Source organism: Epinephelus moara, chromosome 10 (genome assembly GCF_006386435.1).
Source record: "Epinephelus moara isolate mb chromosome 10, YSFRI_EMoa_1.0, whole genome shotgun sequence".
Taxonomy (NCBI): domain Eukaryota; kingdom Metazoa; phylum Chordata; class Actinopteri; order Perciformes; family Serranidae; genus Epinephelus; species Epinephelus moara.
This window is the reverse complement of record NC_065515.1, coordinates 35,909,947-35,933,768: the sequence shown is the minus strand read 5'-3', so window position 1 is coordinate 35,933,768 and position 23,822 is coordinate 35,909,947. Positions and strand designations below refer to the sequence as shown.

The following is a 23,822-nucleotide window of genomic DNA, read 5'->3' as shown; positions in this document are numbered from 1 at the left end:
AAAAATTTCTAGAGCATGAGAGACAGAGTGTGCATAAAATGGAAGAACCAACAAAAACTCATGGCGTCAGGAATTAAAAAAAAAAAAAGAAAAAAAAAAAGACAATCACTAATACACAGACCATTGGATGTTACCCTGTTTTTAGCCTCCAAGAATCTGTAATTCAGGGGCCACACAAAGAGACTCGATGAGCCAGATGATGGGCATTTTGTAGGCATAATTGAGATATTGGCAAAGTGCAATGACATTTTCATTATGAACAACATTAGGGAGCACCAACACCGAGGAAAGAGAGTCCAAGCCCATTACCTTTCGCCTGACAGCCAAAATGAAATTATCGATCTATCTTTGTGCTCAGCATGTCCTCAAGATTTTTTTGAGCAAAAGACGAGAGACAAAACATTATTATTCCACAATGTGTGATGCATCCCCAGATGTCTAAAACACTGTTGGTGAGATTTTCCCATCAAACTACCCGTGTGATTGGGTGGAAAAGAAATGAATGTTTCATAGAATTTAGGGACTTTTCAAAAAAGACAGGAGAAGAAATTGCGGCAATGGTGGAAGAATCATTGAGTGAATGTGGAACTGATAAAGCCGGCCAACACGTTCTCATCACAGGTTGTCAAATTCAGATGAAATGTCACACCCCCTCTGCGTCAAAAAGTGACGTGAAGGCCACAGAGCTGAAACACATTGTAAACCATGGTTAATGTTGTGAAATGGTCACAGTTAGGTTTAGGTATCAAAACTACTTGGGTAGGTTAAGAAAAAAAATCATGGTTTGGGTTTAAATAAGTACGTAACGTGTCGTAAACACATCACACAAGTGACAAAAAACAGCATTGATTTTTAGTTTACATTTGAATGAGTTTATGGGCTGTTGTGTCTCATAAAGACGCTGAAGGCGCTGATATCTCACCTGAGCGGCATGACGAAACAGAGGTATTTGATGCCCTGGGAATGAGAATGGGCTGAGCCACTGCAGAGGTCAGTGCTATGATAATGAAGCTAACATGGCAGGAAAAGTTCAGAAAGTGCAAGTGTGGACAATGAGTTAAAAGTCTTCTTGTCACATACTCCCTGTGTGCGTCTCAGTTTTAGACTTTAAACCTAGTAGGAGTCCATGCAATCCAGGCCTGCCTAGAAATAGACACATTCTTTTACTTTATCAATCAACTATACAAGGTATTCAGTGTAAGCTCTCACCGTATGGGGAATCTTACAGAGGGTTATAGGCTGTTCTTTGCATCACATCTCTGACATAGGAATGCATGCATAGAGGCAGTGCGCCCAGACACCCCTGCTACAACATATAACCTCACTAGTGAAACCAGTTTGGAGACTTGGGGCTTAAAGACCTACTTTCAGTCCTTACAATGAAGTTGCACTCCTCACAATGTAGGTCAAGTGCATAGAGGATAGAAATCTTGTCATCTAGTCATCACCTATTTCCCTTGAAGTGCAGACTGCCAACATAAAGGCACCAGAGGAAGAGATGGCCTGCATGTGTAGATCATGAGATAGTTTTCTGGAGGAGGACAACTGCTGTGCCGTGGCCGTGGCCATCGGGCCCAAGTTGAAAATGAGACAGAGAAAGAGGAAGCGCTGTTTTGATGAGTCAGAACACGGAATAGAGGAAAGCCCAGACATCCTATTCAGAAATAAAGTGTTTCATGTTGCAATGGACAGTGCTGTCTCTGACATGCTGACATGCAACAAGTTCTGTGTTCTATGGAAATCCAGAACCATACCAAAGGCATTAAAATGTCATCAGTTGATCTGTGTTCACCAGTAATAACTCAAAGGGTGTCCAGTAGTTTTTGTTAGTCACAGGTAAAAATTCCAAATGAGAATGGGTTACCCTAACCGCTGGACTGGGCTGTGGGGCCAGTCTGTATGGGACTGTATTGTTCAGTCTCCTCACATTGAATTTACAGACCCTCAGCAGCAAGAACTGTGACTGCACCTGCAGCTTCTGGAGCTCACCCTGGGCCCGCTTCTGTACCTCTAACCAGCATTACCAGAATGACATAGCTGCTATAGTCCAGAATTTGTATCATGCCAAGGCAACTGGCAAAGGTCAGCCCCTTGAAGATCTTGGCCTTGCCCAGTGAGGGTGGCAGGCTTGACATGACTTCCAGCCATAGCATCCTGTGCTTTCAGTACCTCCCCAAGTTCCCACTGTAGCTAAAGGCAGACTGCTTTGTTTTGGCACAGATGTGATCCTTTCCATAATATAGTCAGACACTTAAAATATAAATCTGAGCATATCAGTGGAAAAAATGGGCACTTTAGGTGGATGCTTATGGACGGTGCGAACATGCCCTGATGGGTTACATTGCAGCCTGTTTCATCGCTGCCGGCTGCATCCCTCTCACTAAACGCTGGACCAATTTCAAAAGTTGTTTTCAATAATAACCAAAGCCCAGTTCAGACCAGTGATTTGTGATGAGACAAAACTGTTTTAGAACGTTACAGTGAAAAGTTGCAGCAGGGGAACCAGTTGGTCTGAGCTCGACTGTACTGAAGGCTGCTGGTCAAGTCAAAAAGACCACAGATGGTGTGTTTGCTTGCTGCGGCAGGTTCTCCATCCCCGCCAAACCCTCTGTTTCCATCCTCACGGTGTGCTGGTGTCAGACAGAGGGTCGCTGCTGCTCGCTGTTTAGTTTAGTTTAGTTTAGTTTAGTTTAGTTTAGTTTAGTTTAGTTTAGCTTAGTTTAGTCCATCTGATGCTCATTTTGTTTGTTTTTTGCTTTTTCATCACCATTTTAAATTCCACTGTAGCTTGTATCTCACGATCACTATCCTCATTCATATTTTAAGAAACTATAAATTATATTCAGCCACAAAATAAGCCTGAAAAGCTGCTGTGCATTTCCTTGCCTCTGCATATGACTGTGACTACAATAAAATAAAGCTCATAAAAAACTACCTACCATGTCCCAGGAGACCTTAAACAGTTTGGCAAAGCTCTCCACAGAACGTCAACTTTCCCAGAAACTGGACTTTAAAGACATCATAAATGACTTTGCTATAAGGAGAGTTCAGCACTTGACATTTGGAGTTCAACACCAAACATGCCGCACCAACAGTAGCCTAAGACATTGAAACTGCTGTGACCATGACCATGGTTTCCTTGTGTGGTTAGAAAAGGATAGCACATTGAGTATTTTTCATCGCATGCCTAATTTGCTCAATAATAAGACTGTGCGTGGGAAGTCTATGGACATATATTACAGAACGAAAAAACATTGGTAGGTTTATAACAATAATAATTGATTTATAATGTGATAATAATGTACATAGGCCTATGTTTAGGCTCTTTAACGTCCCAGAGTTTTTTTTTTCATATAAATCTGGCATAGAGTATGTACAGATCACTAATTAACAAGTTTGTTATCAGTTTTCTTTGGACATCTTTAAAAACACATGTTGCACTGGTGCACAGAACATTTTTGCAACCTGTGTGCAGTGAGTCCGCTGTGTGCATGGGAAAGGCCTTTTGGGGGTGGGCTTTGGAAATCATCTTGTCCTGGGCACAGAGTGGACACACACTCAGACGCACCTGCATCATGTTTTCAGGCCCCTGTCCACCGCTTTATTCAGAGTTTCCCCCTCCATTCAGTGTCTCCACACAAATCCTGCCCCACTGGAATTTTACAGCTGTGAGTCAGTGACAACAGTAACTGAGTCTGAGCAGCCACCGGCTGTATGCTTATCCAAATGGCATTTGGAGACCTGTATCAGCAGGCCCTCATCGTCATAACTGTTACACCTTCCCTGCCAGGTTAAAGGCGAGAGCTGAGGGAGCAGTACTGTTTACAGACAGCACAACAGACTATTGTAACTCCTTACAGGACGTTATCAGGGATGTTAAAATGCCAAAACGTTTGTTTTCAAAAATTCATTTCTATGACTTTAAGGATTTAATGCCAAATGTGAAGCGGCCCAGAAGGTAAGCCAGACAAATTAATGATATTGAATAACGGTGTCAGTAAGGTGGTTAGTCTTACTTTCTTTTTTCACTTCTAAAATTTTTATTTAACATTAACATTAAAACAAAGTTTAACTTAAACTCATTTTGCAGAATTGATATCCTTATTCGGAGGAGGCATAAGAAGGACATTGAGTGTCTGAAGGCACAAAAATTGAATGATGAGACATGTCCTTCGAAACTCAGGTAGTGTACGTGGCACTTTCATAGACATTTCAATGTTCTAGCGGTTCATTATGGTGAAAATTCATACTCAGATATCTCTATTACAGTTGGAAGACTGACCATAAACTCCACCCAACTCTGGAAAAATTACTACAGGATAAAAGTAAGAAATGTTCCTTGAAATATGAAATAAATGATAAACCTAAATATTTGTTGGAAGTATATCACACTCACATATCACACTCTCATTAATATCTCTAACAAGATTTAAACGAGACATAATTACTTTTAAATTTTACGCTCTTCACAGAATATTTAGCGGCATTCCGCAGCTTCCTACAGTCTGAGTTCAGTGAAGAAAACATTGAGTTCTGGCTCTCATGCGAAGACTTTAAATCAACTGCCTCACCAGAGGACCTTCAATGGAAAGCAGAGGGGATCTACCAGGAGTTCATCCAGCCCACGGCCTGCAGAGAGGTCAGTAATACCAGGGTTAATGGTTCATGGACGAAAGAGACAGAGCTGGATGAAAAGCCAGATGACAGTAGAAGTAAATTGTAATATATTCTATCTTTCAGCATACTTAAGTATGATAAACATACACTAGATTTCTCCAAACTGATTTGCAGAATAGGGTAACCTATTATTGCATAAGAACAAGAAATGGCACCTCATATCAGGAAGAAGAATGAGTAAAAGTGGATGAAGCAATATGCATAAGAATGGCTACTAAATGTCACAACTTCCACTGCTTGTGGTGCTACATGCTTTTTCAGTGTTGGTGCATGGGGTGAAGATGCATCCCCTTGAGTCTAGGCTGGGGTTCAGTAGCATTTTATCAAATCAGACACCAGTAGAGAATCAGCTTATCAAATCTGAACCACTCAAATAAATGTGGGTTTGAGGAATTAAGGTCATAAGTAACTTAATATTTAAGAGTTTAAACCATGTATAACAATAATAGACCTAGCCATTGTGACGTGACCCACTGGTATGTGGACTCCCGTTTTGAAACTTCAAGTTCAGCATTTTGGCTATCCCCATTTTGTATTTTTGGAGCCAGACATTACGAGAGAGTGGAGCTGTGGAGAAGTGAGGGGTGGATCTGACTCATAGACTGTGGTGATGCCTTGCAGACAGCCTGTCACCTCATAGCTGCCCCGCTCTTAATTATTCATAACTTCAAGCCCCGTACAGTTGTGATGAATGTTGAAATTATCTAACTGAAACCATTTTTTTTCTTGTACTAGGCTGTTAACGTGCATATTTCTATTGTATAGCTGGGCATCTCAACATGGGGGCTATGAAGAATGACTTGCTTTTGGAGTCAGCCTCAAGTGGCCGTTCAAGGAACTGCAGTTTTTGGCATGTCCATGTTGGCTTCATTTTTCAGCATCAGAAGTTGCCATCTGGCATTCAAATATTCTGCACCAGCCTTTGTGTTGTCAAGTTTTGTTTTGTTTTTAATATGTGTTAACACACACACATGCACACACACCATGTGTGTGTAGCTAGCTGCAGATGGCACATCCATTAACTCTTGGTGGCTAAAGCACATGGATTAAAACATATGAATAAAGTCACCATAGCATTATTTTTACAATGGATTTCCTGTCAGTGTCTCTGCATTATAATATGTTTGTGTTTCATATGTGATTTAAAGGGGGCCCCAAAAATCTACAGACAAGCAGATCAGACAAGGCCCTGTACAACTTTCATACTACCATCACATCTTTATTTAGTTGGTGTTCTTTGGAGTTGATCATGACATAAAAGTCGTCCACTCTGAATCTAGGTTTTGTTGAGGCATTTTCTTCCAATTACAAGGACACCTAAGATCACCAGTAAAAATACATCCCATCAAGGAGGTCTGACAATGTCTCACAATGAACAATCAACACAAATTCCAATTTTAATTCTTGTCACATTAGAAACATTCCAAGGGACTTGTCTTTGCTGTAATAGCCGGCCTGCTTCCATGTAACTGAACTTTACTGCTCTACATATACTGTACAACATGCTCTATATTGGTGTGATTGGTGTAGTCCAGTACACTTTATGCAACATGACCCTTCCAGATCCCAAATAAGTCTATTATGATTTACCTTATGGGGGTTTTGTAACAGTTTGTTCAGAGGTCTATCACAGAGACAAACCTCTATGGGGCTGAACTGACCCCAAACATAAATAACGTCACCTTTGTCAAATGTGACAGTCCAGTTTGGAGGAAAGGGAATTGCTACCACTTCAATACTTTCTTACATTGGGTTTTCATGAGGTGAGAAGAAAAGAAAAAAAGCAATTGTAGATGTTATTTTTACCACACAGCAGGGGGGTCTCTGAGACCCAAACAGTAAGGAAGCAAATCCAATCTTCACAAAGCACCACAGAAAAAAAATACCTGTTGTGCATGAAAGTTAAAACAATTAAAAAGTTAAGAAAGTTAAGTTGAAGGAAAAAAAATGCTTAAAATTAAGTATCTTTATCAGATGCCAACTTTTGTCTCTTTACAGCCATGGACTATATTTAGAGGGTCTTGTTTACTGGCTGTGTTAGTCACATTCTTGGAGTACAGTTTGTTTTCTGGGAGAGAAATTTGGTGTGAATGCCACCATATTCCACACAATTTAGACTGTACTTTACTCTTTGTTTTCTCTAGATCAATGTTGACCAACGCATTAGAGAGAAGATCAAGAAATCTTTGGAGCAGCCGAGCCGCTCCTGTTTCGATGAGGCACAGAAACACATTTACCTGCTGATGGAAAGAGATTCTTGCCCCAGATTTCTGCACTCAGATGCCTACCTGAGTCTGAAGCACAGATCCAGGACTCTTTGGTACATTTAGCTCAAAATGCTGTATCAAAGCTGCTTCTCCAACCCTCACTTTTTGTCTTTCTTTTTCTGCTTGGCTGAATAGAAAAGTTATTTCACGCTGTATGAGATGTGGATCAGACTCTGTTCTATTCTTTTAAGGGCAGAGCATCTCTCTATTGCGCTAAAGCCAAACTGAAACGATGTTTTCAACCATGTGCACATCAATCTTTTATATGATGGCTGGATGATGTATTGATGAAATGTTGTGGAAAATAATAAAGCAGGAAAAGACAAAGTAATGTGAGTGGAAAAAAGTATACGTACGTAGGAGAGAAGGAATGCAGTTGGTATGTGTCAGGACTTCAGATGATTGTTGAGAGTTTGGACTTGTTTGAAATACTGTATGTGTTAATGAAAAGTCTTAGTAAGTTAAAGTGCAGAGTACAGTTTGATAAATAAATGGTTTCTGACATGTAGAATGAAATGACCTAGTTTTCATTAAAAGTGTCATAAATGGGCATTAAATTCCAAGTTTTGCAAAACATGACTTCTTGACCATGTTTGGATACGTTTCGTCAGATGAGTAGCTCTCACTCACCGTCTATAACTATTCTTAATATTCTGACGATTTTCCATATAGTCAGAATTTTGAGACAACGATTTATATTTATCCGACTGACTGTCCAACTGGAGGTGCGGGGATGGGCATGAGTCAAAAGAAAAAAAGGAGAACAGTTTCCACAGCTCACCCAGCAAGGAGATTCTGTTTTTGGTCACATGTCTGATATATCCTCTAATTAGGTGCAGAGATGACTCCACACAGCAGCAATAGGGTTTACCAAACTGGAAAAAAGTAACCCTGCAGTAACCCTTGATCTCACTCTGTTCTGTAAATGGCCTTACTCCTAAAAATTGTGCCTTAAAAAGGAGTACTGAGGTAGCTAATAATAACTCAGGGGGCTTAAACGACAACACTGGAGTCATCAGACAACCTGATGCGTAACAGATCAGGCTGGATGTGCTGCCTTGTTAGGGGAATAGGCTTATCACCCTCAGACAATGATGGCAGAGATACACAGGTGCTTTTCTCAGAAAAAATAACCAGAAAGAATTGTACTCTGGGAAAAGATCATGTTGTTAAAATAAAATAATTAAAAGGGGAGGACTCTTTGGTACATACGCTTTTTTACATTTTACCTAAAGATGTATGTTTTATGGGTGAAACTCTGAAAGCTTATTTCTTCCAAACAGTCTCTCCAGGTCTAATAAGGTGGTGCAAAAAGAAAATATGGAGTATAAGGTGAGCTCAAATTCTCACACTGTGCCCCCAAGATTCTTGCTGACTCAATCCACACTTTTTTGAAATAAGAATAAAAGTAATATTTATTAGCATAAGTAAGACATACTGACTGTTATTCAAAAGATTTTTGAACCTCATCTGGTGGAGAGACAAAGGCCGATGGATATGAAAGAGGTAGAAGTCCTAGTTTTAGATACATTTCATGTATTGAACTGTTTTACTGCTACTGATATTTTTTGCTCTATAACTTTAACATTTCTTCTTCCAATTTATTTCAAACCAGAGTCCTGCATCAGGTCGGGCACTGTGTGAGTAACCTGCGAAAAAGGTGATTTGTGGTTGGTAATTGTTCAGTTCTAGGTTAAACATGCAGGTCAGATTGTAAGTGATAGATAATAAATATATTAAAATAAAATGACAATAATAATAATTTAATGTTTTAACGTTTCAATCCTCGGATGGCTGACCTTGTGTGTCAGCTCTGTCTTTTGAGCCACTTCAATCTGGTGCATTATTGTAGGCAGGTTAAATGTGGAGATGTGCTACTCAGTATTATGAGAATAAGCAAGAAAATATTCATACAAACTGTATTTCCTGAATGAACTTAATTTTTGAATAAAATGTCTTAGTTTCACATGTAGGATATGTCTCAAAATTATTACTTTAAACATGCTGCCTCACTGAATGGCTCATTTTAACAACACATTTATTATAACATTTATGGTTTGGGGTCAGCAGCTGATCTTTTGTCAACGTTTCAGGTTGAGTTGCGGAAGTAATTGGCCATTTTTGCAGATGGAATGGTGGGTTCAATATTGCACATGGCAGTGCTGGTTTGGGAGCGGGTTCTGAAAATCATAGTAAACATACTGTACCATTAAGCAATGCACAATATACAGTTGAGAGAGAATTTCATGAAAGATCCACCAAAGATTTGTGAAAAACGAACCATGAATTTCACTCACTCACTCACTCACTAAATACTCACTATAATATTTCATGGTGACGAAAAACACATTTTGTGAATCTCAACTCCATGGTCTACTTACGCCTCCGAGTTTTCCACCATGCACCACATAATGGTCTTCATCAGTGAATGGAGTTAGCATATATGTTTGAATAATGTGATCCAGGTTTTGTGATTGTACATGAAGGGGAGGTGATTGTATGCCCTGTCCAGGTTCAAGGACAATCTTTGGCATTGGATTTTTTTTGTCACACATACTTCAGATCAAGCATGAACTCAAGGCAAAAATGCTTAAATTTAACATCTTATTTTTACCTGTGTTACCTACTTTGTACCTCAATAACTTTAATATGGTACAAACATAGTCAGCAGTCAGTTCCCCATGCATCCACAAATACTAAATGTAAGACACTTGAGATAGGATTTATAGCCACTGGCCACACAACCCTGCCTCCCTACAAATTATGTCTACAACTTGTGGTTTTGCCAATAAAGTTTTGAGAGGAAATTTTCTTCATGGACTTTGACACCAGGCACCCGAATTGGCATACCAAATCCCATGTGTGGTTAATTTTAGGTAACAGATGCACTATGGTGAAGGTGGGGGAAGGGAAAGTTTGTGGTTTTGGTTAGAGTAAATGTTAAAGTGGTCTTTCACGTCAAGTCACTGTTGGCTTTTTCAGTATCTAACCAAGACCACCATCTTTCTCAATCTTAACCAGGTGCTTTGAGTGTCTACGCACAATCATGAAAAAGTATAATGACTCAATAGTTGCTATGAGCAGATGTTGTATTGCAAGAGCAGGTATCGTAAGAAAATATGTCGTCAGTGAACATTTTCAACACGTTCTCACCTCCAGCTCGTCAACAAACACAGCATTTTGAAAAGGGCCCTACGCTTCTATGTACCCCTCCAGCATCAGTTTTGGATGCTCTGGGACAGCATGTCAATTTCCGCTCATTTCATGGATGATGTCTTTTCAAGATAAACTTCCATGTTCTCAGGAAATGCAGGTTTTGTCACCAAAAGTACTTTGGGTTTAGGCAACAAGACTACTTGGTTAGATTCAGATAAAAGGTCAGGGTTTGGGTTATGATAAGTAGGTTTGTTGCGTAACTTTACTGAGTAAGTAAGTTAACAGCTATGTCACATGAAGTATGTCAGGTGATATTAAAAAATGACTCAACCTTGTCTTTTGTTTTCACACGAGACACAAACAGTGCTCAATGACAATTGGCTGACAGATGAGTTTTGGGGGGTTTTTTTTGTTGTTGTTTTTTGTTTGTCCTCATTCTATTAATTAAAAAGTATTCCACACGTCCTAACATGTATTTGCTATTGAATATTGTAAAGATATAAATGTAATTTTTTGGGCTGCAGGCTGAAACTATTTGGTATCACAATCAACATGAAACGTCAGTAACTCTGTGTACACTGGGATGTCAGGGGTTGTTCCTGATAATGGCAAAGGTCTCACATCTCCCGCATCACATGGTGCATATTCTTCACACACAATCTGTCACTATTTTCCCATAGCCCAGCACAGTTACCATGGTAGCAAACAGGAAGTGAGTACTGTCCATGGCACGGTGTTAGTCAAGACAGTCACACTTGGGGAACTTCACAGCCAGATCTGGATAGCTATAGGCTTGTAATGTTTTGCAGGGGACTTTCTATACCGCTGTGTTTCTCCATATAGACACACAAAGACACACAAAGGGACAGCTTTCAGTTCACAATGTTTGGTGATTCTTCGAAACGCCTCAGTACTTAGAACCGTGTTTGGGCAAAAGAGGGAGAGCAGCATCAGTGAAGCGAAGCCAAAGGGCAGATTGTAACAGAATAGCCTGGGGCATCAGATGGTGGGTAGATACATTGAGTCAGGCTTCTAATATCACAGAACTCGTGTGAGGTATTTTTAATTACTCTCTGAATCCTCTTTCTTTTCTTTTTCTCAGAAGCTGCTCCCCCTTTTCTCTAAGCTTATTTTACCTTGTATTGGCAGGGAAATTAAACATAATTGAAGCCAAGGCTGGTATCACTGGATAACATTTACTCTTCTACTCTTAGTAGACCTGATTTAAATAGTGTTAAGATAAAATACTTTGTTCAGAATATATTTCAATGGAGATAAAATGAAATAGCTCTCTCAGATACTCAAAAATCCTCTTAACTTGACAAACCAAGATCGTCTTGACTCTCTTGTGAGCACTGACCTAGAAACTGGCTTCAAGAGAATCACATGTTCACTGGACCTGAACACCTCAGACTGTAAAAGTTCTGATCCTCTCATCAATCCCCTCGTCAGTCTAAAGCAGATTTTTTACTAACTGACATTTATTTGGGACAAATAAAGATACTGTGCTGTGTTGTGTGGCCAAGGATGAGCAGAATAATGTGTCTTAAGAAAAAAATGTGTAGAAACCCATCTGTCGAATGTGAAGTCGGAGGCAGATGGTGTGGCTCTGTCTTTTCACACTTCTCGCCAAAGCTTAGAGTGGAGCTAGGAGACATGGCTACATTTGCAGGAATTTGAAGTCTTTCCCTCTAAACTTACCATGGCAGCTTTAAACATGATTTTTACATCAAGTGACAGTATCTCTGTTGGTGTAGTATGTTGTGGTACTCCTGAATAGAATGGGGGAAAGCTAACAGCACAGCTTTGGATTCTCAGGCTTCCAGTCAACTGGGCCAACAAAACTATCAAGATTTCTTGACAAAAACACTTACACTTTGCATCCAGGGCTAGCATTTCTAACATAACTGCTTTTGGATTCAAATGGCTTTGGTAGCAGTTGTATTACTACACTTGTTTGGATCTTCATTGTCAATATTATTCACCTACCCTAAAGCCTTAATGGTTTACTGTGCAGGACTTTTATAAAAAACAATGTATGAACTCATGTAAAAAACTTATGTTCTTATTTTGCAGTGTTCGAGACATTTCTGGGCACAGTGTGTAGGTGAGTTTGTGACTTTATAAAAAGGTAGCAGCTAGGTGTCAGACCATAGGCAGCACGCACCCAAGAGGAAGCTACAAAATTTGCGGGCACAGTGACAATAAATGCAAATTTAGTGAAGCAAAACATCAAGCAGACTCTAGGGTTGGCTTTCACTTTCACTATCACTGGCAATAGTGTTGACAAACAATAACTGACAGTTTTTGCATTGTATACCTTCAACCTTAATTCTCAACATTAATTGTGTTTTAGAGTTTAAAGAGTCAGTAATCTGCAATAAAAGCCAGAATTGCGGTGCCTGCTAAGGACAATTTATCTGACTTTTTCGAACAGACAATTTGACATTCACACCAGCCCGTCCCATTCCCAGGTCGTCAAACCAACTAAAGCTTGGCAATTCATATCACAGCAATGCTACGTATGAAGAAATGGTTATGCATTGGTGGACCGTTTGGTTGTTTGAGGTGGACAGAGCGATCACCCGATTTCATTTCCATGTCATCAAAAACCGATGCTTTGACAAGCCCCTCGGCATGTGATACCATCACCGAAGGTACCCTTTGGCGTCTCTTTGAGAGGCATCGGCCTCTAACTAATTCCAAGGTAAACCCACCCAAGGTAATATTTGAAGGTCAGAGCAACTGACATAGTATACAGAGTCAGAAAGTCTGTCTAGGGTAGGAGGGAGGAAGGGGAGGTGGATGGGTCAAACAATAACACACTTTCAGCCAGGACACAGCTGTTTGTGCCCAAACTGACCAAACGGAGAATCAATGAATGTTACTTGACTTATGTACATTTAACCCCAAACACAATGTTTTTTCCAAATCTAACCAAGTATTTTCATTGCCTGAACCATCTTGCAACTATTTGACAACTTTAAACACGTGTTACATTGACATTTGGGAGCTAGCTGTGCGTCACATACAGATGCAAAAGGGGTAGTCTCAAAAAGGCGCCTTTGACATTAGTATCAAGTGCAGCACTATAAATACCTTTTATGCGGGCTGTCAGAAAGTGTGTCCTGTTTTGAAAATGCAGACGATTATCACATCTTGCCGCTCTCCATTTTAGCAGTGTGAGTGTGGCCATTTGGAACTGCTATATAGACGCAGCTGAACGACCCTTCATACAAACTATTTTGGTTCAACCATTCCCCTGTCTTTAAGATGGGCATTCATGACTGGATGACGAAGAATTTAATTTCCCACAGCTTGTTCTTAAACTCCAATCATCGGCAGCAGCTTCTACTCTCAAAGCCAGACAAAATATGTCACAGGGCAGAATGGATTTTAAGGAAACATAAAATGTCATGGGTCAGTGCTACTAACGCTAATTTCAGCTAACGCTAGCCCCTCGCCAAGAAACTGTCCAGTTCACTACAAGTTCTCACACCACAACTCGATTTCTGGCCGGTTATTTCTATTCACCCATGTCTGTTCCCAGTCCCTTGAACAAGTAACAGGCTCAGATGTTAAAGGCTGCGGCCTGTCAAATGTGTATGAGTCATTGTTGACATTAGCATTTGGGTTTATGTTCATTATTGTAATAGTTGACCTTGTCAGCCATCTCTCTCTTATGTCACAATTTCACACAATTTCTTTAGTTAGTTTAGTTAAAGGTGAAGCCTTACAAAAATTAAATGTCATTCTCTAACATATTATAACTCCATAGTGTTGTCCATCTAAAACATTTCTCTTATAGGATGTGAGGCTTGGCAATATGTCCTCCCTTTCAAGGGTTTTGCAAGCCTTTCTATTCTTGTGAGCATATTTATATCTTATATATCATAACAAAAAAAATATACACACAATATATAGGGATTTTAATCTACAGTTTGACCATGTAGAAAGGTTTCAACAGTAAAGTAAAATCTTTGTGACTGAAACAAAAGTGTGGTCATAATATGACGTTCTGACAATTGTTCTGACTTCCTGTTGCCTTGCAGACTCTCTCTGTTGCAATCTATTTGCCATTTCCTCTTTCCCGCACATGGCTGTGGCCTCATGTTGCATGAATTTACGCCACATTTTTGAATTTCCTTTTGTGCAATCAATAAATGTTAAAGTTGTTGATTTCTGGAAAGGACACAAATCCCAAAAAGTCCTTTCACTTGTCTTCAACAGGCTTCACTTTTCAGTCCTGTTTCAGAGGGCTTCCAAAACACACACACTGTGCGAAGGTCAGGATTTGCCTATCACAGTACACTGTTACTGTCATTTGCATCTGTGCTGGCAGACTAAAAATAATGTGAACACAGCATGCTTTCAGCCTGTCTGTTTGGCTCGTCCAGTCAGGAGGAGGGAAGGATCTGCAACAGCAGAAAGAAAGGAAACAGAGAGACATAATAGGGAGTAAGGCATCAAGAGGAGGGGGAGGCATACATGCACAGTGTGAGTATGTGTTGTTTCTAACAGTGAGGTAGGAGGAGAGGAGGAACAGGAGAAGGAGGAGGAAGGGGTGCTTCCTCTTCAGTCTGGGGCTGAGCTGCTGATGTATCCCAGCAGCCCCGGTCCATAGCAACAGGAAACCTTGGTATAAAAAGCCGCGTCGTAGGGGGAACCCTCCTAAGTGTTTCTCAGCCGCAGCATGACCAGGACCGAGAGCCTGAGAGTTTGGACCTAACAAGACAATGCCCAGCCTAATCGTCGAACCACTAAACACGCAAAACTTCATCATGGACAGAGATGACAGGAAGAGAAACAAGAACATGTGAGTGAAACTTACTTACTAACTGCGGTGAGCCGGGCTTCCAGTAAATATGCTGACTTTGGGCTTCATGAAAAATAATTTATGTATCTATTTAATACTAACTGTATTTCCAAAGTGGTGTTTTGCTTTTTTGGCTCTCATGACAAACCTTTCAGACCCAAGAGCACACTCAGGAATATTATGGATGGTATCTCCTGAAAATAGCTTAAGTTAATAATGTCATCTAACTTTACTTCACCACATGCTCCCTTTTCTAATTACTAACATGCCCAACATGCTTTGACAGATTCACTGGAAACTAATTTAACAGCAGTAAATCCAATAGGGGTATATTCATGTATTTCTTATCTCTACACAGCGGAAAGAACTTTATGTGCCGACTCCAGTGCATGTTCTCACACTCGTCAAGCTCTGAGAGGTAAGGAGACTTATGGAGTGTTTTGCATACATTTCAGTTTTAAAATAGCCAGCCTGCTCCTATCATTTCCATCTATGGCATCATGAAAGGATTCAAATGAACTAGAGACACCATGTTTGCTTTGGCACAGCACACACGCACACCAACATATCCCATGGCCTGACATTTTTGTATGAATTTGATAAGCACATCTGCTATGCTTTCTTGATTAGACTGCCTCTGTATCCTTGCAGCTTTCGCAGCAGCTTTATTTTACCCAAATTTGATTGCAGTTGAGTGATCTAACTTGCATTCTCTCCCAGCAGGCTAAGTTTAGAAGATACCCAACAATGGTCACAGTCACTGGAAAGGCTTCTGGAGTCTAAATGTAGGTTGGTTTTCCTCTGAGGATGAGAATACTGCAAGAACAGTAAATAAAATTTGTGAGAGTTTTAAAGAGAATATTTGTTTTTAAAAGAAGCCGAAAGGAAGTGTTATCTTTGCTTCATGCTTGCTGTGTTTTCTGCGCTTTCCTCAGATGGACTGGCCACTTTTCGCAACTTTCTAAAATCCGAATACAGCGATGAGAATATTGAGTTCTGGCTCACCTGTGAGGACTACAAGAAGATCAAGTCATCATTCAGAATGTCCTCAAGAGCCAAGAAGATTTATGAGCAGTTCATTAAAGCAGAATCTCCTAAAGAGGTAAATCCAACCTAGAAACTCTTAAATTCTTCTGTATCAGACAGTCAGTGCTCAGTTTGTGTCTTCAGTTTTCAGAGTACCAAATAGGAATTGTGCCTGCTCACATGTTGAGTCTAAAATCTCTCGCCCTTGGCTCAAATCCCCTCATTCCTATCTATCTGCCTCATTCCAGATCAACATCGACTATCACACCCGAGAGCAGATCAAAAGGAACGTCAAGACTCCCACCATGCACTGCTTTGACGACGCTCAGAAGATAGTTTACGGGCTGATGGAAAGAGACTCGTACCCGCGGTTCCTCCGCTCGGACATTTATAGAACTCTCCTGGAAAACCTCGCCGCCGACGCAACGAAGGGATGAAAGCACGGTCAGGAGGGGGTGGGGGGAGAGAGAGAACGGACATTAAACCCATAACTGGAATGTTTGAGCTCCTTCAGGAGGAATAGGAAGGACGGAACACAAAGAAGGAAGGAGACTCAACACGGACACGTACGGAGGCCCCGCGCCTCGGCGTCGTCACTAGATCCAGAAGCAAACTGTGCCTTAGTCCCACGTAATGGGAGGATCCCAACACCGAGCACATCACACCTGAGGACTGTGTACCAAGAAGAATAAACAGCTTTAATGATTATGACCCTGTAGTGTGTGTTTGCACTTGGATAAGTCTGTGTACGCAGGCGCATTGAACACTTTCCACAGTGAATCAATCAGCGAGGCGACTGAGGCCCGCTCTGGCTGTGGAGCTGCGTAAGCAAACCATGCAGTGGACCTCCTTTGGCCTTCTTTGCAGAGGTGTTTCCTGTGCAGAATAAGATAGAGGATGTAGGATGCAACGTTCACACTCGATCGGCTGTGTGTGGGTGGGTGGGTGTGTGTCTCAGAGAGAGAGTGAGAGAGTGTGTTTAGTTGTAGCTTTAAACTGCCACTGACACGGAATAAGCTGTCGCAAAAAGAGTTGGCCAATTATCTAATGACAGCTCTAAGGAAGACAACAAATCTATAGCGAACAGACTCAGTAGTGATATGTCATCCTTAGTAAAGGGTTGCAGAAGGCCACTTAGCTCTGCAAGAGGTGGTCATGTACACTTTAAAAAGGAGATTTTTCTCCTTTTTTTTTTAGATTGGAGCGAAATGGGGTTTTAAAAACTGATACTGCTATTTTTTTTTTTTAGATTTAAGCTGCCGATGGTTGATATTTTGTGCAAATATTTAATATAATTTTCAAGCTAAAAAACTAAGTAAAAATAGCTGGCATTTTTGTCGCAATAAAAACCCAGGTTAAATATATTTTATATGATAAAAAAACATTACCCAGCACAGTTTTTTGTGTTGAATCTGAACCAAATTCTGCACTTCTAAGAAGTTCCCTTTTTTATGGCCAGTGGCGTCTAATTTAATTCCTCAGCACATGACTACTGGCCGTGATCTTAAAATTCTTAAAGCACTGAAGTGTCAAGAGTTGTGATTTTTAATGTAATAAACTATTTGAGTGGAATTATTATAGAGATAGGATGTTTCACCTTGCATGATAGGCTGTTAAAACTCCTTGTATACCCTGAGAATATGCCTTATTATTGCTTTCAGAAGCATGTTGTTTAAATGTATTAATAGGGGTTAATAGTTAAGTTAACTTAAAAGTAAAACCATGGATTATTTATTGTTGTTTTGTCACCATTTGAGTACAACCTTGTTGCAGTGTTGGAGTGCTTGTTAAAATGTTAGTGATTTGAATGACATTAAATTATTTAAATTGCCTTCTTGGAACAGAGTGACATTTTTTAGTAGCACACACACACACACTTGTCTCTAGTTTCTGTTCTTTCATTTTTCACATTACAGCTTTTAGCGCTTTGTGCGCCGAAATTAAGTCTGGTGGTCTGTTTAAAGGAAGGCAGCAACCTACACACTTCCAGTGAAATAGATCTTAAAACATGGCATTATAAAATTAATGGTATGTTTGTGTAATGATTGTCTGTTATATGTTTAAAGCAATACTCCACCACATAAGCATGGAAACATAAAGGCCGTGCCAAGTTCTGGTGGGCTGAAGACTTATTTTCACTGCTTTGGAGAAGCAAGTACAGTGCAGTTGTTGGCAAGACTTAATAATCCATCCTACAAAGTGACAAAGTCTATATACAGTATAGTGCTTTTATAAATAGTGCTCCTGGTCTCTCATATTCAAACATATTCAGCATTTTAATTGAGAAACCTGAGCTGTTATCATCAAGAAGGTAAACATTCAGCATGAGAAAATGAGTACAGCTAAGAAGACAGCAGTAATAAAATATCTTTTTAAAAATCCAGCATTTGCTTAGTGGCTTTGAACTTCAATTTCTGTTTTAAAACTTTATTACATCAAAGTAAAAATGATCCTTGTGATATCCGACAAAGGATGCTGGGTGCTTGCAGTTTCCTGTTATCCTTTTTTATTATCACTGAAAAGCATCTGTTGACTTGAAAATTAAGTGCATTAGTGATATGAGCTGTTTCAGAAACAGGAAGGCCCGAACTTCCAGTTTCTTATGAAATCAGTCATTGTGAGAAATGAGATTTTCTCTGAAGTGCAGCAACACAGCATAATGAAACACTGTCCTGTTCAACAGGATTAATGATAACATTTGCTTTTGCTGTTTGCTTATTTTCCCCACAGTCATTTAAATGTTAAAAGGAAAGAAAAAAAGTAATCTTATTGATTTGTTTAGGGCAGATTAATCGTTGCCATTAAACAAATGCGTGTGAGTCAGTCTGCCTTTTGGCCAAAAACACTGGAAAGCATTGTAGTTGTGATTTGTCAAAATGTGCAAGGCTCAGAGCTTTAGGATTGGCACAGAATAGGAAACCCACAAGCTGTGTCTCATTCTTCTTCGCATGCCATGTAAACTTTAAGGGGCTTAATAAGGTGAGTAAGTAAAGGTAAAATATATAACATGTGTCTCAACCCCAGTATTTTTAAAGTCATTTCTCAGTTGATTTTTCTTCCAAATTTAACATCTACCACCTGTTCCATAACCGATACCGATACCGGGCTGCTCAGTTTACACATTTAACTTATCCACACCCCTATATAGAAAATAACTTAAGCAAGGTGGAGACACACTGAATAAGCTAGCAGCAAGTTTGCATTGGCTCAGGCAATGTGACAAGGAGAGAGTCCACTCAAGGGTTTCACTTAAAACAAGACATTTAAAGTTAACAAACTTGCACACTGGAGCGTGTAGATGAGCCAGGTCAGCAATGCTTGGATGTGTGGTATGCTATGCTGTGGAGGTGTTGAAGGTGCAACCCAACAAAAAAGGTAACGCAGGCTAGATGCTGGCTGTGTGAAGGGTGAGACAGAGTGAACACATGGGCAAGTTTTAAAAGCCATACAGGCCTACGTTCGCCTAGGCCTGATGACACAGTAAGCGTTTCACAGGTTGCAAAACGCGAGGTGTACGCGTTATTTTTTTAGGGTTTTTTTTGGAAATCGAATGCCACCAAAAAAGAACTTTTTATTGTTGCCAGGCAACCACCCCATCACCTCCTTACACTAACCTTCCTCTGTAATCAATCTGCCATTTTTATTTTATTTATTTGACAGTGATTAGTAGCTAGTTCCTAAAATGGACAGGCAGAGGGTACTTGCTGTAGCTCTGGTCGAGGGTGAGAGGCTATCAGCAAATAATTTGCTCGGCACAGGGAAACGGAGATCCCTGTGCGTACATCAGAGCCTAAAAAAGAGAGGAGATCACGGGGAGTACCACCATCTAATCCAGGAGCTTCACCTCGATGAGGCCCATCTCAAGACATATGTTAGGATGACTCATGGGTAGTTTGACAACCTGCTGTCAGTTGTCAGGCTGTATAGCTCTGGGTATCCAGCAACCACTACCACCAGTTTTCCTCCATTGTTTACCTGCTGTAACCTTTTTGTTGTGACCATCATTGAAGGCCCGCCTCTCAAATCATCCGATGGGACAATGGGAAAAAAGATGACGACAAGAGAGATGATATGGGCCGCTTTCCTGCTTTGAGTTTAAGTTTCTTCAACTCAAGGAGTCCAGAGCTCTCCGGCAAAAACACTAGGCGCCTAGAGAATATAAACGCGAGGTGCATCGCAATGCAAAATTATTGAAAAAAAATATATATATGTAAAAAATTCTGCATCTAACCTTCAACTTTCAAATGTTCTGAGACTGTCACTAGATTGGTAGAGATGTGCGGTGGCTGAAAAAAGAAAAACCTCACAATATTTTGTACGATACCTAACAAATTAGCACCCCACGAATACTGTTGTCACGTTACATAGAAATGTAAAATAAGGTAAGCTAGATTTAGGAATAGAAACATGATGACAGTATACATTAAAACCACTCAAAGTTCACTTGGGACATGACTACATGATTACTGGTCTCCTAGGGGAAAGCCATGTGTTTGTTTGCCTCCTTATGTGAACTTTCACCTTTTTTAATACTTCCTTTTTTACTCCTGTCAGCACATTGGTCACAGGATTGCAGCTTTTCCAATTTCACAGGCTGTACGCAAATTATTGGCTCATGATTACATGGGTTATGGTGCCATCCTATTTTTATTAGGTTAAGTACAATCAGCCTGAACTAGGCCATGTTTGTGTAGGTTTTAAAGCCTTTGCACTTGCAATGTGCTGCTCATTAACTGAGGTCATTTTATGCAAATAGCCCATAAAATATTACTGAATCCAAATGTTTGGGAGCCTCTCCACAGGTAAGCATGCAGATATATTTAGCACCATTGCACCAACCACTTTTTTTCTTTATTGAAACATGCCTTTATGCACAAGGACATGTAAGTGAGTTTGTATGTTTGGGTGTGACAAGTCAACACTGCTGTAGGTGACTGACTGTGGCACAGGTACAACCTGTGACTGATTAAACATGGTGTCAGCTTAATTATATGCTTGTTTTTAAGTACACTGTTGGCCGACTCTGTTGGCAAAGCCGAACAAAACAAGAACAACGCCTCACATACGAGTGTTATCTCTTGAGCCAAATCTTGCAAAAGCTTCTTTGTTATGCAGTGTACTTTTAGAATTGCTGGGTCTACATCACTGGTGGGGTGTTGCCTGCATCTACGCACAGATAAACCGGTTCTGATGTGTTTCCTTATCTTTTACAGGAGATGTAGATTCTTTAATAACAGCTTGTGTTCAAAGGGAGGTTCCTCAGTGCTTTGTGTGTGTACTCTGTGCTGACTTCCACCTACAGTGCACACACACACACACCTTTACAGGGTTAAAATGAATCACCATGCAATTTTGGCCCTATTATAATTTCATTCCAAAATTAGAACTGGTAGATGTTGGCTGCAGTTCTTCACACAAATACGTAATCATAAATTCAGTGACACCAGGACACTGCCTTTAAAAAGTTTTTAATAGTAAGCACCAACATAAGTAAGAAGTTGCTAGTTGATTTCATTTGATAATCTGTAGATTTGTATATGTTAAAAAAAGGATCACTATTGATGAGGCCAGGGGTCAGCAGCCTTTACTGTCCTTTTTGACCAAAATAATTGAAAAAAAAAAAAAAAACATAGTTGAGCCTTATATGAAGGTAACACGGCCTATTAAGTCTGAGGCTTTCGAAAATTAGACCTATTAATAGGTCTAAATGGCTACTCTGCATTGGGCACTTTATAATTATTCGATACTTCAACTTTGCAGCGTTGGGGGTAAAAGCAAACAAACCTGTCAACCCCATTTTAAATACTCTGTTTTCCTCCAAGACTTGTCATTTTTTGGATTTAGAATTCATCGCTAGCCTAGCTAGGGAGACTAAAGACGAGCTACTCCTATTGAGGTTTAGCAAAATTTAGAGAAAAGGTTGCTAGGCCACAGATTTATGATCCACATTTTAGATAATCTCTCAAGACAGATTCTGCAATCTACGACAAAGTCGAGTTTGAGTCTGAACGATGCTGTGCTTTAGCCAATCACAATGGAGGGGGCGCGGCCAAGATGTGCAGGTGTCCCCAGGAAATGTGTACCTACAGAAACAGCAAGCTCCGCGTCTATAGCGACCGCTCCAGTGGGGCCCCTTCACTTCCGGTTAGTCGAAAAACTCCGGGCTGTGCCTCCAGAGGTAAAGGAAGAATTTTTTTTTTATTTTTTTTTTCACCAATGGATTTCCAGATTGCATTTTAGATGATACAATGTTAAACAGTTTACAAAAATGATAAATGAAAATTAAAAAGTAAAAAAGAACAAAAAATAGTTATTAGTTACTGGAGAAGTGCAAAAGAGCCGTATGTGGCTCTGGAGCCACAGGTTGTCTTCCCCTGGACTAGACCAGCACAGTCGCAGGAAAAATATGTAGGTTTCTGCAAACCACAGATATGTTACATTTGCACATTATTATATGATGGATACGGTGAAATTTTGTTTTGACAACACTATTGTTTTGGATTTAAGTACCCGGTTTGGCAGGCACAATCCCAGCAAGAAAAGCAACAACGTCTCTGTAAAGAAAATCTTTTTGTGCCTAAAACACAGCCTGAAACAGAGCAATGACTCACTAAATGACAACTGGTTTTGTTGTTTGTTGGTATCAAAAAAGTTGTCTGAAGGGGTCCACAGCTTAGCAAGCATTTGACCTCGGTGTCACACCATCCACCATCCCCTCCACCTCCAGATAACAAAGTCAGCTCACACATTATATCTTCTTTCTAAATGTAAATATGATACATAGCAAATGTGCAAATGTAATGTATTCATAGTTTGCAGAAATGTACAATGCCAACATTTTCTTCTAGTGACTGGGCTGAGTAGACAGAGCCGAAGCATCCATGTGTGGATTGTTTCTGCAGTGATATTGAGCTGTCTCCTTTTGCACACCACCTCAACCTAGGAAATCACAGAATATGACCCCTTAAGTAAATTACACAAATTTCCTATATCAGTTTGTCAGTTACAGTAATTTAGCATCGAAGCTGCTAAACCTGTGAAACCTTACATCATATATTTTAAAACAGGCCATTACACAAACCATTTGATGGGTAACATAATTGCTTGGTTGGCACATGTTGTCTGTTTCCCTATCAGGTTTCAGGATTCCCTGGAAAGCTCCACAGCTTGGCTGGCATGTGCAACGTTTTCATTTTGGCCATGTTGTCCACAAATGGCCTCTAACTGTTGGCCATTTGAGAGGACGAGGAAATGAAACCAATCAATCAATCATGTTTCTCTCTGCCTCAAGTGGGCAAGAAAGGCACAAGTATGAATAATGCAGCCTATTTTGAAAATGTCCGTCCAGCTAATGTAACTGTTGCAGCTGATGGCTTTGTATGTGAAGAGGTTTGCTAATTGGTGATACAACTGGCTGGAGCCACCAGGAGGGAAGCCAAAGACAAGGCCAAAATATGATTTGGTAGCTCTGAGAGTGTTTTCAGCTAAATGAGCAACTGTTGTCAGAACATGATAAATGCCTTGTGGCAAGAAATTACTGCTACTTCATGCCTTTACTTAAATCTGTTAAAGTGTAACCCAGTGACTGACAGCCTGCAGTACTTGTCCATCATTTCTGATATTGACCTTAAATTCATCAGTTTGAAATGTCTACATGAAGCCAGAGGGAATCTGAAGAGGGTTAAGCCAGTGATGATTCAGTAACCAAAGCATAAGAATCACTCATTAAATGTACTCACTATGTGAGTGTTGCAGTCTCTTCTTGTCCTCCTGGCCCTGATGTCTTTCCAATACGCTGCCTTCAGACACTGCTATATCGTATGGACGGAGGCTAAATGCTGACAAGAGGGATGAGAGAGAGCTAAGGTTCATTCTATGAT

General features: G+C 40.2%; 2 protein-coding genes across 3 annotated transcripts; both read left to right on the top strand.

The window, feature by feature from the left end:
- Nucleotides 1–3,794: 3,794 nt before the first annotated feature.
- On the top strand, nt 3,795–7,521 carry si:ch211-117l17.6 (regulator of G-protein signaling 21). Its single transcript, XM_050055905.1, has 5 exons — nt 3,795–3,958; nt 4,091–4,183; nt 4,270–4,325; nt 4,473–4,639; nt 6,822–7,521. The coding sequence occupies exons 1-5, from the start codon at nt 3,882–3,884 to the stop codon at nt 7,005–7,007; spliced, it is 579 nt and encodes a 192-aa protein (XP_049911862.1). The 5' UTR covers nt 3,795–3,881; the 3' UTR covers nt 7,008–7,521.
- Nucleotides 7,522–14,523: 7,002 nt separating this feature from the next.
- Nucleotides 14,524–17,773, top strand: LOC126397265 (regulator of G-protein signaling 21-like). 2 transcript variants are annotated; one of them, XM_050055906.1, is made up of 5 exons: nt 14,524–14,916; nt 15,275–15,334; nt 15,637–15,701; nt 15,852–16,018; nt 16,191–17,773. In XM_050055906.1, exons 1-5 carry the CDS (start codon nt 14,837–14,839, stop codon nt 16,377–16,379), a joined length of 561 nt encoding a protein of 186 aa, XP_049911863.1. In that variant the 5' UTR covers nt 14,524–14,836; the 3' UTR covers nt 16,380–17,773. The 2 variants fall into 2 exon arrangements, with proteins under 2 accessions (XP_049911863.1, XP_049911864.1); XM_050055907.1 differs by having other exon boundaries at nt 14,525–14,916; nt 15,640–15,701.
- Nucleotides 17,774–23,822: the final 6,049 nt, after the last annotated feature.

Bases quoted from the DNA above. Each gene is read 5' to 3' on its own strand.
- si:ch211-117l17.6 (XM_050055905.1), top strand. From the start codon at position 3,882: ATGCCAAAACGTTTGTTTTCAAAAATTCATTTCTATGACTTTAAGGAT. The intron at 4,326-4,472 runs GTAAGAAATGTT...CGCTCTTCACAG, and splicing joins AAAATTACTACAGGATAAAA to AATATTTAGCGGCATTCCGC. The intron at 4,640-6,821 runs GTCAGTAATACC...TGTTTTCTCTAG, and splicing joins AGCCCACGGCCTGCAGAGAG to ATCAATGTTGACCAACGCAT.
- LOC126397265 (XM_050055906.1), top strand. From the start codon at position 14,837: ATGCCCAGCCTAATCGTCGAACCACTAAACACGCAAAACTTCATCATG. The intron at 14,917-15,274 runs GTGAGTGAAACT...ATCTCTACACAG, and splicing joins AGGAAGAGAAACAAGAACAT to CGGAAAGAACTTTATGTGCC. The intron at 15,702-15,851 runs GTAGGTTGGTTT...CGCTTTCCTCAG, and splicing joins AAGGCTTCTGGAGTCTAAAT to ATGGACTGGCCACTTTTCGC.